At 37.3% G+C, this 15,224-nt stretch overlaps 1 protein-coding gene across 2 annotated transcripts in view; it reads left to right on the top strand.

Annotated features, from left to right (window-relative positions):
- The window catches only part of PLOD2 (procollagen-lysine,2-oxoglutarate 5-dioxygenase 2), a 94,628-nt gene that overhangs the window by 51,355 nt on the left and 28,049 nt on the right, over positions 1-15,224 (top strand). For both annotated transcript variants that reach the window (XM_019491741.2, XM_006267195.4), the window contains exons 9-10: positions 5,451-5,576; positions 8,443-8,564. In XM_019491741.2, the coding sequence (XP_019347286.1) occupies positions 5,451-5,576; positions 8,443-8,564 (248 nt within the window). The remainder of the gene's footprint in view (positions 1-5,450; positions 5,577-8,442; positions 8,565-15,224) is intronic.

The following is a 15,224-nucleotide window of genomic DNA, read 5'->3' as shown; positions in this document are numbered from 1 at the left end:
CAGGGTTATGTTGACCAGTTAGTATAGAATATGAACATGAATACAGGGTAAAAGCTATTTTTGTGGGGAATTTTAAATCTTCTACATGTTGGGTGGTTTTTGTTTAAAGTATAACACTTTTAGTTAATATCTTTGCAAGTTACGGATATATTTCTCATCAACATGTTGGTGACTAGTTAGATGTTTAAACAAATACAATCAGTAATTAGAAATAACCTGTTCTGATTCTGCTACTGGGTAGCTGCCTACCACTGAAGTGAGTATGTTCTGAGCATGCCATACTTAATGAATATTTTGGACTTTATACCTTTCTTTTGCAGCTGGCAGGAGTAGCAAGAAAGCTTGGAGCTTTATAGAAGTGTTTTACTTGTGCCTTCTCTTAAGAATGAAGTCATATTTCATTCTTTTGAATAAGCTTTTTATTCTCACCTGGATGGTTCCAAACTCAGCATGCAATCTTTAGTGAGAAGAGCAAGACCTTTAAAAATTCTCAGCCTCTATCAGAGTTCTTTTTTCACTGTTTGGACACTGATTGTGAATGCAGGGGACCAAACTCAGTGGCCCATGAGGTCACTTTCAGTCATGTGTTTTTATTGACTTTCTCTCTGGATTCTGCTTTTTCATATTTCTCTTCAGCAAGTGAAGGTTGATGACAGGATTTTAGCTGATTTTGATTCCAACCCAAGTGGTTTATTTGGACATAGATTTGGACAAGTAGGCATGTTTTGTTTAAAAAACAATGCTATGGACTGGATGAAACTGTTGAACTCCAGTGAAGATGGTTAGCTTATGGAATAGGCACATCCAGGCAGAGGGGTTTTGATAAATATTTTTGTGAAGATATGAGCTTGTTGAAGAGGTAAAAAACACCAGAGGAGCAGGGGCAGAGAATAGCCAAGGATACAGTGTAAATGAGCCCTGGGAATATGACAGTGAGGAAAGTTAAGAGACAAGGCTTTTGGGGTGAGTGGAAAGTGACTTGGAACTGTAAGCTAAGACCCATCTCTATTTGATTATTGCTGTATTCAAGGAAACAGGCCCCTTGGTATTTTTGAGGGTATGTACAAGTGTTACATTTAGATTGACCTAAGCAGAGTTAGGTCGATCTAAATGCCCACTTAGGTAGACATTTGCAAAGTTTAATTCAACCAAAAAATGATGCACTTGAGGAGGTGCACTAACATAGATCAAAAAAGGGTTAACTTAATCTAGGAAGGGATTAACTTGATCTCCTGAGGCTGAGTTGCATGCCATTTGTCCCAGCCCCAGGGCTGTTCTGTTCCCACCCACCCTGATCCTGATTGGGCTATTTTTATTCCCCCAGCCTTTTTCCCCCCACCTCAAGTTACTTACCTTGTGCTCTCCATGCTGCTCCTGGCAACAGTGTATGGCTGCACATGCTGCTCTGAGCAGTGGAAAACAGTTCTGCATGCTGTTCCTCGTCTAGGTTTAGGTGTCTTAATGTAAGCTGCCTAAACTTAGAATGAGTATGATGAACACTTGTTTGCACCCTGAATAAAAAGATGTTGCTATCCATGTCAGTCTGAAGCTGGGCAGAAGGAAAGGTAAATATATTATTTAGTTAGTTTATAAGGTGCATATGTAAAGAGAAAGTTCACAGAAACTTTTGCTCTATATGCATCATAGTCTGTAAAGTGCATTCTACCCTACGTACTTTAAATAACCAAGATTGAATCAAAGAAATGTACGACTCCACCACCAAATCTTCCCCCTCATAGAAACAGCCTGTAGTACCCAGAATTTAAGTCAACACTCTTGTCAAAAATGGTAACGATAAAATAAAAAACCTTTGTGTTGTGGTTGACTTAGGTCCATGTATTTTACTGTGAATTTGGCACTCTGTCATCTTTTAAACTCTGAATTAAATAAGGCAACCAAGTTTAAGTAGTTCTAGTGCATGACCATAGTTTGTCCTGACATTTCCTTTAGAGTGGAAAGAAATCATTGGCTTCATCATCTTATTTTATTGGCAAATCCAGTGGAGACATTGCCTTGTATTTTTCTCTACGAGAAGATTTTAACATACTTACTTCTAATGGAAAGGCAAACAAATGAGGTCAGTAGAAGAGACTTAAGTGTTTCTACCAACTAGAATTTATCATTCTAAGCTTGCCTTAATGTTTTTCTAAGGTTTTAGCTAATGGATTTACAGAAAAGAATCAATTTCAGATCTAAAAAACCCAGAGTATCAAGGTGTTAAAGATGTATCAAAGATGAATCAACCCCACTCGCCCACCTTGAAATTTAGGCTTGGAAACCTCTGTTTAAAGTGCAACTGAGGGCTATATCCAAATTAGTCCTGTAGGTACCTAAATGTGATTTTAAACTCCACTTCTGTGATCACCTATGGACCGGCTTATATGTATTGATGCATCCATTTTGGCCTGAAGTCTGTTATCTGGGTGCCTATGCTTCCTTTTAATGATTGTGGTTAGTCAAATTTGATCACTCAGATATTACACTTCTGTTTATGCTCTGTTGTGATACAGGTTGATGCTGGGTCAGTACCTGGTGCCACTTGAGGGTACATGGAAGCATTCAGGGCCCCATGTCCAGGTTTTAAACCTAGACCAGGGGCCCTGAATGGTTCCACGTACCCTCAAGTGGCACCAGGTACTGACCCAGCATCAACCTGTATCACAGACAGGTGTTTGCCACTGCCAGGAGTTTCATGGGGAGTCCAAGGTAAGTAACTCAGGATGGGGGGAGGGGCTGGTGGGATTGGGAGAGGGTCAGTCATTCCATGGAGGGGGTCAGTGGATCCATGGGTGAGGATCCTGCCCATCTTGGAATGGTTGGAGGGTGGAAAAAAAAAACAAAACCTGGTCAGGTTTGTGGTAGGAGGAGGTAAGAACAGCCATTGCTGTGGTGAGGCAAGTGGCAGTGCTTCCCTGGCCCTGGGACTGCTATGAACAGATACAGCCATTTACAAAATGCAGTTAGCCCTTTGTAGATTGGGTTAACCCTGTATCACTCCAAAGTTAATTTACCTTCTGAGGTGAACTAACTTAAATTGGGTGCACCATTTTTTGGGTGGATTTAAGTCTTTCAAACACCTGCACAAGTGGGCATTTTAACTGATCCAATCCTGGTTGGGTTGATCTAAATGTAATGCTTTTATGTACCCTAAGTCTCTGGAGGGGCTTGTTCTGTTTGGAGGCCTCAGCATATGCCTAGCTCATACTAGTTCAGCATGGTACTCATGATCACTGTCACTCAAGAACATGACAGTAGAGATAAGTGGTGTCATCCACGTTTTTCATGACAGCTTGTTTGAGCACTTGTTTGGAGATCTGAGTTTGAGACACTCTTCAGACTGTAGGCCAGTGGTCTCCAACCTTTTTATGGTGAATATCACTTCTTGTAAGTAAACGGCACCCCAGGATCTACCACCCCTGTCCCCACCCCCCTCTCTCCACAGACAAGCTGCCTGGGTGGCAGGGGGCATGGCTCAGCCCAGCCACATGTGTCCTGCCATTCCCGATCATGGAGCCTCTGATAGACCGAGATAGCTCTCAGAGCCTCCCCAATTGACCAGTCAGTTGAGATTGACTGTGACATGACCACTACTGTAGGCATTCAAACCAGGGTAAAAAACAGGGAAAGGGAAAATAAATAAAGGGAAAATAAAAGCTCACAATTTGGGCTCAAACCAGTTGTACTGTACTGGTATGTATATCTCTGCTGTTCTGTTGGTGTGATAACATCTTTTGATGTGTTTATTTTTGCCTCTGATTTGCACAAACACTTGATTGTTTGTTGGGTAAATATTACCTACAATGAAGGGTAGATTTGTTTTGAAATTGTTGCTTCCTTCTTGGAGCATATTGGAAGCTGCTTTAAGGTTCAGTCCCCCTGGGAGAATTCATTGGAATTTGCAAAATATGCAGAGTTCATATGCTTGCCTGTGCTTTTTATAAATGCTTGGATTAATAATGCCTTTTTTTGCAGCATACACTATTTTCCCAGGAAATCTTCATTACTTGTAACCAACACTATGCGTTACCAGAACACACTTCTCAATAGAACATTTCCTGTTAGGAGATTCCATTTTTTAAAAAGTTATGACTGTCATTCTTTGACTGTTTATATTTAGGATCCATGTTTGAATGTAAACTAAAACTGAAATGAAACTGAATAGATTGGTAAATGAAGCCATGAATGGTAGGCAGGTTGTGTAAACATGGGCATGAAGAACATACTTAATGTTTCCTATCTGGAAAACATGCCAGTATGTTTCTGGAGTTCCTGTACAAAGAGTGACATTGTGAAATTTCAACTTGTCCTGATCTCTTATCCAGACATGCTACAAGTGGGTGTAACCTGCTTGAAGAGAACTAAGTCAGAGCCTTTTATGTTCATATTTGGTTTCTGTCTAAAGTCCATTACAGTGAGTTTTAAGACTTTGTTTATTTTTACTGTCTGGTTTGGAGGTAAAAGACATTGCTTGATTATTATTTTTTGATACTGGTAAATTTCTTTGCATTTCTGTATCTCAGCTAAAAAACCTGTTATGGACAAAAGAGTGATTTAGTTTTATTTTAGTGGTGGTGATCTGTTTGCATAAGTATACAAAGACCTGGAATGATATTATTTTTATAAAACATATGACTTCAAAAGAAGAAAAAATTAAAAATGTACTTGTTATATGACTAGAATAAACCAGTTTTTAATGCTTCTCCTTACTTCCATTTTCATTAATAAATTATTATTTTTACACTAATAAAGGACCATTGTTAAATTGTGTATAAATAATTTGCTTAGTTTTGTTAGTGTATATTTCAGATCAAAAATAGCTCTGCCATGCTGGATGCTTGTGAGAAGTCCAAGTATACATTTCTTTTATCAAAGAAGTGTAAACACTTTTTGCCAACTTCACCTGAATTATCAATGGTTTTCTGTGTATGTGCCTATTAATAGGAAAGTAGAGGAGTAATTCTTTGTTACCCTGCAGTCCTTGGCTGCTTTCTATCCATTAACAAATACTTGTTATAGCTGGACAAAATATTTTGTAGCATATATGTATTTATCTTTAAATCAATATTTTTCTGCAGTCACTTAAATATGTCCTGTACATGTTTGCACGATTACCTAATGCAGTGAATTTTCAATACTATAAATATTTTCTAGATATTACTGTTTCTCTGATACTTCTTTAATATAAATAATTTAAAGCTTACTGTGACACTTTTAAATGTGAGCAAGTAGGAGAGAAAATAAGTATATTTTAAAGCTGCTTTTGGTTCATTAGGAGCCTATCATAGTATGTATAGTAATATCAGATAATGTGTAAACTGTTTGGGGTTCTTCTTTTTAATATATAGCCTAGTTCAGGTGTATTTAAAGCATGTCTGAGCTTGTACTGTAATAATCTCAGAGAAAGCAAATATTACTAGAATTATTTAGTGTCAACATGTTGTTCCTTTTAGGAATATCCAAAGGTAACAATTGGCATTTTCATTGAACAACCAACTCCTTTCCTACCTAAATTTTTAGACAGACTGTTGACTCTGGATTATCCAAAGGAGCCGCTTAGCATCTTCATTCATAATAACGTAAGTAGTGTCTAAGTTTTGTGATACAAAAAACTAGAACTCTTGATTCCAAAATGATACCTTTTATTAGACCAACTGGAAAATGGCAAGAAAATTGTCCTTTTCTGCAAGCTTTCAGGAATTAAAGTCCCTTCGTCAGGCTCTGGGAAAAGTGTAGATGGTACAAGATAGTAAAAAGTCCCCATAGGTCGGAAATAAACTCCATTTTTGCACAGAGGGAGCTGAAGATGGAATTCTGTCCCTCTGGGTCCATGAGAGTGTCTTTGTGAGCTGTGTTGAGTAGCTCTTTGATGTGTTGATCAGGTAGAATTCCTTCCCTGAAGGTATCAGATGGTAGGTAGGGAGGCAAAAAAAAAACTTCCTTGTTTTCTGCAATTAAGTTTAAAATCCAAAATAGGCTGAAATTCGGCATCTTCCATGTTTCAGGGGTGTACTTGGTAGCCATGTTGGTCTGAGACAAAAAAACATACAAAAAACTAGAACTCTTGGTTCCAAAATGGTACCTTTTATTAGACCTACTGGAAAATAGCAAGAAAAGGATCCTGTTGATCTGAGAGGGACTAAGAAAGTTTTGTGAGAAGTTTTTAATTTTAAGAAATTGCAGGTGAATAAAAGATATATTCATGTCTTTATATAAATATTCTTCAGAGGAAAAACAATCAAGACACTTTATTATATGGTAAAGAGCAATGGGGAAATATAAAATAGTCCAATTTAATTGAATGGGCAACAGTTTTAATTAAATTATTTAATTTATTTTTTAATTTAATTTTTAAATTCTAAAATAGGTTGTGAAATTCAAAAGGTACTTTCTGGAACCTTAATTCAAGTGCCTAGAAATTCTCTCTCTCTCTCTCCCCAAAACAAATTGCACGTTAAAGTGAATGCGTCTTGGAAATGCAGAAGGTGATGTAAAATAATAGTTGATCCCCAGCTGCATGCTGAACTTTAAATGGTATTTTATTAGTGTTGGAGCTCATGCTGTAATACCATAACATGTCTGTTGCATGAGGTGCCTGTGCTCAGAGTGAAAGAGTCTTTAACTTGCATCTATATTTCAGAAAGAGAGAGAGAAATGCAGCCAAGTAGGTTTTTACTTTTAGAGTGCTGTTTTCTAGCATCAGAGACCTTGATTCTGAAAAGACTTCTGCACTATTGACTTCAGTAGCATCAAACATGAATATAATGTATTGATGTACACAAAGCTTAAAATATTGGGAGTTAAAGGGCTTGCTGGAAAAACATAAAAGTTCTGTTGCTCTTAATTGGGTGTTAGGATCCTGTTGATCTCAGAGGGACTAAGAAAGCAGAATTTGGCCCTCAAAGTTAAAGCATACTTTTGGGAGGGAATTATAAAAAATATATAGGTTATAAAGTAGTAAAGCTTTTAAAATGCTCACAGGAAACTTGTCATCCATTCTTTTTTATGAAAAAAAGCAAAAAGTACATTCTGAAGAGAGCTAAGGCTAAGGAAACTAGACATCAAGAGAAATTAATATAATTTCATTTTTGTGGGAGCAAATGTTGAATTTACAAATATTTGGCACACTTCTAGATATCTGAAATCTGTTTTACCAACGTGGAGTAATTTTTTGTGTATGTGTGAACATCTGCATATCCATCCTGTGCTTTCCACAATCACCCTTTCTTGTCAGCCAGGGTACGCAGGAGATGTCTCTGCCTCTGAGGCTTGGGTCAGCTCAGACTTCCTAACTACTATGTAAGCTGGGTGAGATTTCATCTGTAGTCAGAGAGTCACGTTCTCCAGCTGGGACACAAGCATTGCTAAAGACCAAAGGGAGAGAGTTCTGGGCCAAGAATGAGTGTCTGAGCATAAGATCAAAATATTGACTCTTCTGTGCAATTGATACAGTTCTAAGTTCTCATCCTGCAATCAGAAATGTCTGGGAAAAACCCCTGCTTCCATGTGAAGCCCCCTGCTCTCATTGAGACTCTATAAGGGTTCATCTGTGCTAATCAAATTACAGGACTGGAAACCACAGGTTGCAAAATATGCATCCATCACATTTATTGTGGAAAGTTTATGAATCCTAAAATGCCAGAACTGTGGGAATAATATGGATTCTATTTTTGCCCCACGTTGATTTGTTTCTCTAAATATTTCAGTAGAAGAGCTTACTTTGATAATTGAAAATATGCTGCAGATACTTGCCAGTATTCTAATTACTCCTTGTCAGAATAGTTTGCATTTGGACATTAAATTGCAGCTCTCCATGTTCTCTTTCTGGCCCATGAGTCTTTCAGTCTTGATAGGTCAGTGGCCTGGCATCAATAGGTAAGATGTGCTCAGCCTTGTCAGCCTAGCCATATGGACATAGAAGATGTGGTTTCATCAGACTCATGGTGAAGTGGGTCTAGAAGCCAGATCTTCTTCTTGAGCAAATATCTTTTGACTGCTAAGCTAATGGGCAAAAGGGGTGAAACAACCACATACCTTTCCCAAACAAAAAAAGACCCAGTTTACTTTATACTGAGATCAATACTGCTATCATTGAATTATATTGGTCCCAGTAGACATCTCCCCTTAGAGCAGCTGGATCACAATAGTGTCTCTTTCCTCTTAGCTGTCAGGATTGAGATGAATCCTAATGTAATGGAGCTGGGAAAGGCTTTTGAGAGAGTGGGGTACGATGTACATCCCCAAATAAATAGGAGCTGCCTCTGGAGGCTCATAAGGCTGTCGATTGCAAGAGCGGGCCAGCTATATGCCTGGGTGGAATGGGCTAAGCAGAATGGGCAGAAGGAGGTCTAAGATTGTTTGTTTGTTTGTTTGTTTTTATAGTACATGTGGGTTAGTACAATTTGTATTTTACATTAATTTTCAGTTATGTTAACATGATTATAGGAGGTATATCATGAAAAGCACATCAAGAAATTTTGGGAGAAAGCCAAGAAACTTATCAGAAATATAAAAATTGTTGGACCTGAAGAAAATCTGAGTGAAGCAGAAGCCAGGAACATGGGGATGTAAGTTTTAATGTCCATATCTCTTTTTAAAAGTTAAATACTAATGTCATTTCAATCTGAACATCTCCGTTAGAATACAGCTAGACACTGAGAGGGTGTATGGAGAGGGTTATGTCACAAAACATAAAATCTTGAACTTTTTAATGATAGATATTCTTTGCATGTAGTAATTTTTTTGTAGCATAAGCTGTTGTGCATTTGTGAAAGCATTTGTTTTTGGGTTCTGTTTAACTTAAATGGTGTGTCATTTGGACTTCAGAGGAAGGATTTTAAAAAGTACAGAGAGTAATGGATAATAACGTAGGAGTAGAACAGATGTTGTAAATTATTTATATGGTATATCTGGCAGGAACATGAAGATATTGCTAAAGCATCTGTGATTAGTAAAAATCTATCCAAAATATAAATTTAAGTGGGTTTTTAAAAAGACACTAGTACAACATAAAATTCATGTTAAACTTTCTTCTACAATATATGATTGAAAGTAGACATACAAATGGATCAGAAATGTAGAAATTTGAATCTTTATCTGACAAAGTAATATGTCCCTGTTGCCACACGAGCTCAAGATGTATTAAAATATAAATTATACACTATAATATGTATACAATATAAAATATTGTGTATACAATATACAATATTTCATTATTAAAATATTTTGTCATATATTTTAATTGGCACAAAAGGATTTATCAAGCTTGTTTTCAAAGATGCATTAAACCTGAATTGTGCTCTTTATTTTTATCGAAATATAAACAAATTCAGAATAGAACTTGAGGTGGACATGCACAACAGACCTCTACAAATCAGTTCAGTTTTATTGTGAACATCCACATTTTATATGTGGCTGTAATTTGGAAGCTGAGTTTTGATCTGTCTCTTGTACATTAAGTCTGTTCTGTAATTACCGTATTTACCCAAATCCAAGATGACTGCCCCAAATAGATTCTGAACATGAAAAAAATCTAAATTTACATTTCCATGCATAGAATCTAATTATTGGGGGGGGGGGGCGCATCTTAAATTTGTGTCTCGCCACCACTCCTCTTCATTTACCCTTGCTTCAGCACCACAGACTCCATCTTTACTCCAGCCTGGGGTATGGAGCATGTGCTTGCTCCAGTCCCAGCCCCAGCCTGGCCCAGTAGCAATGGGAAACAAAGCCTGTGGCACAGGAGCAAGAGTAAGCAGAATGTGAGGCAGGGGAAGTAGGCAGGCAGGCAGAGTGGCTACCCAGAGGCTGCGTAGTAGCAGGGTTGGGGTGAGACAGGGGAAGGAGATGAGGGCCCAAAGCTGTTGGGGTGAGAGGTAACAGGGCAGAGGCAGTGTAGGGGGCAGGCAGCATCAGACAGCCCTGGCCCCAATCCTGGGTCAGGGCCAGAGCTGCAATAGTTGCTTGCCCCTCTGCTGTCTCATGTGTGATCCTAAGATAAGGGGCTTTTTTCCCCCCCATGTTCAGTGGGTGGGGTGTGGGTGGAACCCCACTTATTTTAGAATCAAGTAGATATAGTAGTCATAAAGGTACAGAGCTTGTCTGAGAGGTAGCTTTGGTACAAAGTGTACACATTGAATTTTTTTTATTTATTTTCAGTGTTTCCAGTTGACTTTGTAGAATTATGCTTGTAGAAACACAGGAAATTGCTTGCAGAAAAGTCTGTGTTATCTTTCACCTGGGACACAGGCAAAGTCTGGTCTTTCACTACCTTACTCAAAGGCCTTTGTTCACCTCAGGCAGGAAAAAGACTATTCTGAGAAGAGTTATCATTCTCTTTCACTTTTAAGTCTTTTTGACACTTAACTTTCAGGTCCACAAAGTTATCCTTTGGCATCTAGCTGTCACCATGTGCCTGAAAAAAATTCTTAACATTTCTTCAGCCTTGAAATGAGTGTAGACTTCCAGCTGACAGTCCCTTGTACCTTCTGAATTTATCAAACCTTCCTATTAGCATCCATTCCATTTGGCACAATCCATCCTCTCTCATTGACACCACTGAGAGTGGCATCAGCTGGATTGGCTGAAATTGCCTTTGTTAATATGTTAATCCTCCTAATTGTGGTGCAACAACCACCTCAATGCTATCGTTACTGGCAACACATACATTGTGTATAGGAGCCTTGGATCTTCTGTGCATTTTGGAATCAGACTCTTCACTTCACTTCACCAGAAGAAATCTTAATTTTCATCCACAGGTTGCTCAGTTTTCTTGTATTCTATGGTTGAAAGGTTATTTTGAAAGGGGTCACCATCCATTTCTCTCTTAATCCAGATTCAGCTTCTTCATAGGACCAAAGTACTCATGATGCTTATGGAACCTGCTTTTGAACCAATAGTTACCTGTTCTTTGCAAAACTGATTTGCCAAGCGGCATTCCTCATTACTATAGCTTCTGCCAGAATAAGAGGAGAGTGCTTCAAGCTCCAATGATAGACCTATATTTCACAAAGATAAGATAGGTGTTTCACTAAGACCTCACCTGAATCTGAACACTGGCTTAAGCTATATCAATCTTGCACAGGAAAGGTGAAGAGAAATTAAGTATGTTGGCTATATATAGAGCCTATTACATGTACAAAGCAAAGGTCGTCAGAGGATTTTTTAGGTTGTTCATGGCCTATGCTGGCTGGCAGAATGAAAGATTAGCTAGTCTCATTGCACTGGATTTTTATACAGATTACCTTTTGCATAAAGTCCTGTTGTGATACAGCTGCTTCCAGACAAATTGACAGCTAAGTCCATTAATGACCAAATGTCTATAAATTTTTGTGGAAACATTCAAGCTACAGATATTTTCAGATTAGTAACAAGATTATCCACGCATGTTTTTACCTAGTGTTTATATTATGATAATGGTCTCTAGATCTGTTGTGAACTCAGAAAATATGTGCTGTAGTCACTTTTCAAGTAAACTTTGAAATTCCAGTGTCAAGAGCAGTGCTATGCACAGATCACTCCCAAGTGGAATATATGTATGTGTATAATCTTGCAAATAAGATAAAATAGTTATTTCTATCTAGTTACGTAGTTCTGCTATGACTTTTTTGTAAGATTTGTTGTGCACACATGAATTCCATAACCTATCCTCCTCCTCTTTCTCTCTCTCTGCCAGAAACCAATGCTGCAAGCATTCTGGAGTGAAGGGACAGGGGAGTGAAGGGAATATTAGAGGCATGAAGACAGGCAGGGCACATATGCCCACCCCTACAGGGACTGTTTCTAAAAGTGCACTGCTCAGGTGCATGTGGGTGCACACACAGCTACAAGTGGGATATATGTGTGTATAATACATCTTGAAGAACAGCAATTACAGAAGAGGTAAATAATTTATTTTAAAGTAAAAGTTGATACAGTGCCACACTTTGTGAGGATATGAGGTTTGATAGTGTGTGTTGAAATGTTTTTTTAAGATTTCCAGTAGATACTATCATCCCTACTCCTCAGTTTAGGTCTTTTGATTGAGTCTAAAATTCTTTTGGAAATATCTGTAACCCTCAGAAGCTGAGACTTGATTCCCAGTTCATATATTCCTTCTTCCAACAAAAGGCATGAATTTTTCCTTCATTAAGTAAACAGAATGCCATGCAGTTGTTGAGTGTGGCTTTTCTGATGTTTGCATGTGTTAAAATGTTCGCATACACATGCATAATAGGTACTTTTCTCCTCCATAGTTACATACCATAATTGAAAATTTGTGTACTGCTTTACTTTATGTGCAAACCTAAAAGATCTTTTGCTGCTAGTTCTTTCTAGTCCTGTTTTTTTATTATACAAGTGTAAAAAGGAAGTCCTGTTTTCAGGAGTAAGCTATTATTGTATTATAGTTTACTTGAATTATAATAGTCTATTTGAATTCTAAGTAGATCTCATTTGAAAAGCTTAGAACTATCTGCCCTGTCTCATGAAGCTTACAGTAGCATAGCATAACAGCAAATGGAGCACCACACAAAAGCCTCTAGGACTATCTTTCCAGGCTAGTGATTGTAAAGAATTTAAGTGGGTGTTAGGCGGCTATATCTGACTATAAATCAGGCATTCACCAGCTAATTAAAAATAGCAGAAACAAAACATGCAGTAGGCATGTTTATGTCAGTGTTGTGCAGCATTCTTTCAGTCTTTGGAACTACAAGCCAATTTAGAAATTCTGCCAATCAGTGTTTCAAAAATGCTGACCATTTAATGTACATTTTCAGTTCCCAGTGTCTTAGTTTTGAACATATTTTAGTTAACCTGCTTTCTATTAAAATCCATTTCATTTTTAGGTATGTAAATATTAGTTAGGTACACGTCAGGATTCCATATCAATGGATCATGCTAACTTCTATATCAAAATACTTTTTTCAGAAATAAACCCTTTTTAAAAAAAATACTACCCGAAGTCTACACCAAAACATTATGTAGTAAATTTAACTTCTGCCTGTCTTTAAAGTGCATGAAAAATATTGTGGTAAAAGGTGCTTGGGTCTCAAAGGCAGAGACGGGGTGGGGTGGGGGATGAATTAATAAAAAAACCAAAAAGAAGGAAAGATTGTATAGTATTAATATCAGAGCATTTTTTTTCTATGCATGAACATTTTTTAACTTCAATTATGTTTTTCATTTTAAATCAAAATACAGCAATACAAAAATACCCCCCAAAAACCAAAACAAGCAAGCAAACAGCCCCCCCTCCAAAATATCTCCCCCCCCCCCTTTATCTGCAAAGGAACATGATATTTCTTAGTTATATTTTCCTCTTCCATAATTTAAGTGGGAACTGGACTGAATTCCCTCTTGTATGTTAATGATAAGAAATTTACCAACTATTATGGATTTTGTTAAAATTAAAAACTAGAGACAAAATGAAAAATTCAGGAGATAATCTTAGATGTTTTACTTAATTGTAGGATTATTTCCTCTCACAGCTTGTCTTCTGATATTTTCCCTCTTTTTTCTAATTATTTGCATATGCTTTAATAATGGAGCTTGTTGCAATTCTTTTTAAGAATGAGTGTTCATTAAAAATAATGAATTCTCAAAATTTTTAGGAGTAATATGCATGTTTTAATGAACATGAATTGGGGAGTATTCCAATCTTTCCTTTTGAAGCTGTTTTACAATGAGATGTTTATCGGGCTAGTGTCAGAGAGACTGATACTGTTTTCCAGTGGTTAGGAACTCGGTTTCCTAACTCAGCTATAATTAGAAGCTTTGGAATGTAGTAGTAAAGCAGCTACAATAGCTTTGTATCCCAGGCTTCAATGTATAAATATTAGCCCTTTATCCTGTCGTGTGGTTAGATATACCTCGCTCTACAGGGAAGGGGGTGGGGGGATAAATGCTTGTATGGCCATTCTGAGTGACTCAAATATATTTCTAGGGATATTCAGAAATTGTAAAATACAGTTCTAGATAACAACCATCCATAGTTGGAAATGTATGCTAGTAATTTAAGAAGGAGCTCCTTTCAGGTCCAACTGAGTGGGAGTTTTTTAAACTGTGTGATATATGTTTAACTGGCATTAACTAGTTATTAGTACTGATTCTTCATCCTTGATGTGTCAAACAGGAGAAAGGTAAATACTATGGTAGGCCTGTAGATACCCTTTCTTTGAGGTATTTGTTGAACCGCAATATTTATTCCGAGGAGATTGGGTGTTCTGCTCTGGGTATAATGTTATGGATTCCAGGCTTGAGTTCTGTTTCCAAAATATGAAAAAGAGAAAATGAAAGATTGGATCAATTTAAAATATGAATCATGCCTACTGCCATAAGAACATAAAACTTGAAGTGACCACCTAGGTGATGAGTCATCCCCCAAAACTGGAGGCAATCATGTAATTTAAAATGACATGACATTTAAAACGGTTTATTGTTAGATGAAACTGACTAGATTATATGTCTCTTTCCAACAAGGTAGGCTAGTTCTCACTGACAGCGTATTTCAAGCTTCAGCTTTCTCATCAGAAGGTTTCAGACATAAGAAGTAGTGACATTTTCCCTATTCCTTTTTTTTTTCCTTTCTTAGTTATGCCAGTATTTTCATAAGCAGAGTTAAATAATACTTTAACCCTAAATTTATTGTAAAAAGGTATTTAAGAACATAAAAATGCCATACTGAGTCAGACCAATGGTCTCATTCAGTCCAGTATCTCGTCTCCGATAGTGGCAAAAGTGGATGCTATACAGGGAGAGCAATGAACTGGGTATCTGTCAAGTGATCTAACCCCAATCCCACCAGGAGATTTTATTTTACACTTTTCACTGCCAATTTAGTCTTTTCATACTGAGCACTCTTTCCATTATTGCTTTAAAACATTTTTTTTTTAATTTATGTACTAAAAATAGAATTTTCTTTAAAATGTCTAGGCTACTAAAATATATATTTGTGAATGTGCCAAGGCAGGGGAAATCTTAAGCTAAAATGCACAGGCACTTATTGTTAGAAGTGCCTCACACCTCTGTTAAGCAGTGCACTTGTCACTTTTATTCTTTGTTTGTACTTGAGTAGCTGTAAGAATATCTGACCTGGTCATGTCATCCTAGAATATTCATGTTCCTGTAAACTAGGATATTATGTCTTCGTATAATATTCCAAAGCAGGAGCCTATTAAGGATTCTTTATATTTCCTAGGGAAAGAGACTTGGCCACATTGAAAGCCTCAAGAAAGGAAACATTAATTTCA

Source organism: Alligator mississippiensis, chromosome 7 (genome assembly GCF_030867095.1).
Source record: "Alligator mississippiensis isolate rAllMis1 chromosome 7, rAllMis1, whole genome shotgun sequence".
NCBI classification, from domain to species: Eukaryota; Metazoa; Chordata; order Crocodylia; family Alligatoridae; genus Alligator; species Alligator mississippiensis.
This window is presented reverse-complemented; position numbering and strand designations above follow the sequence as displayed.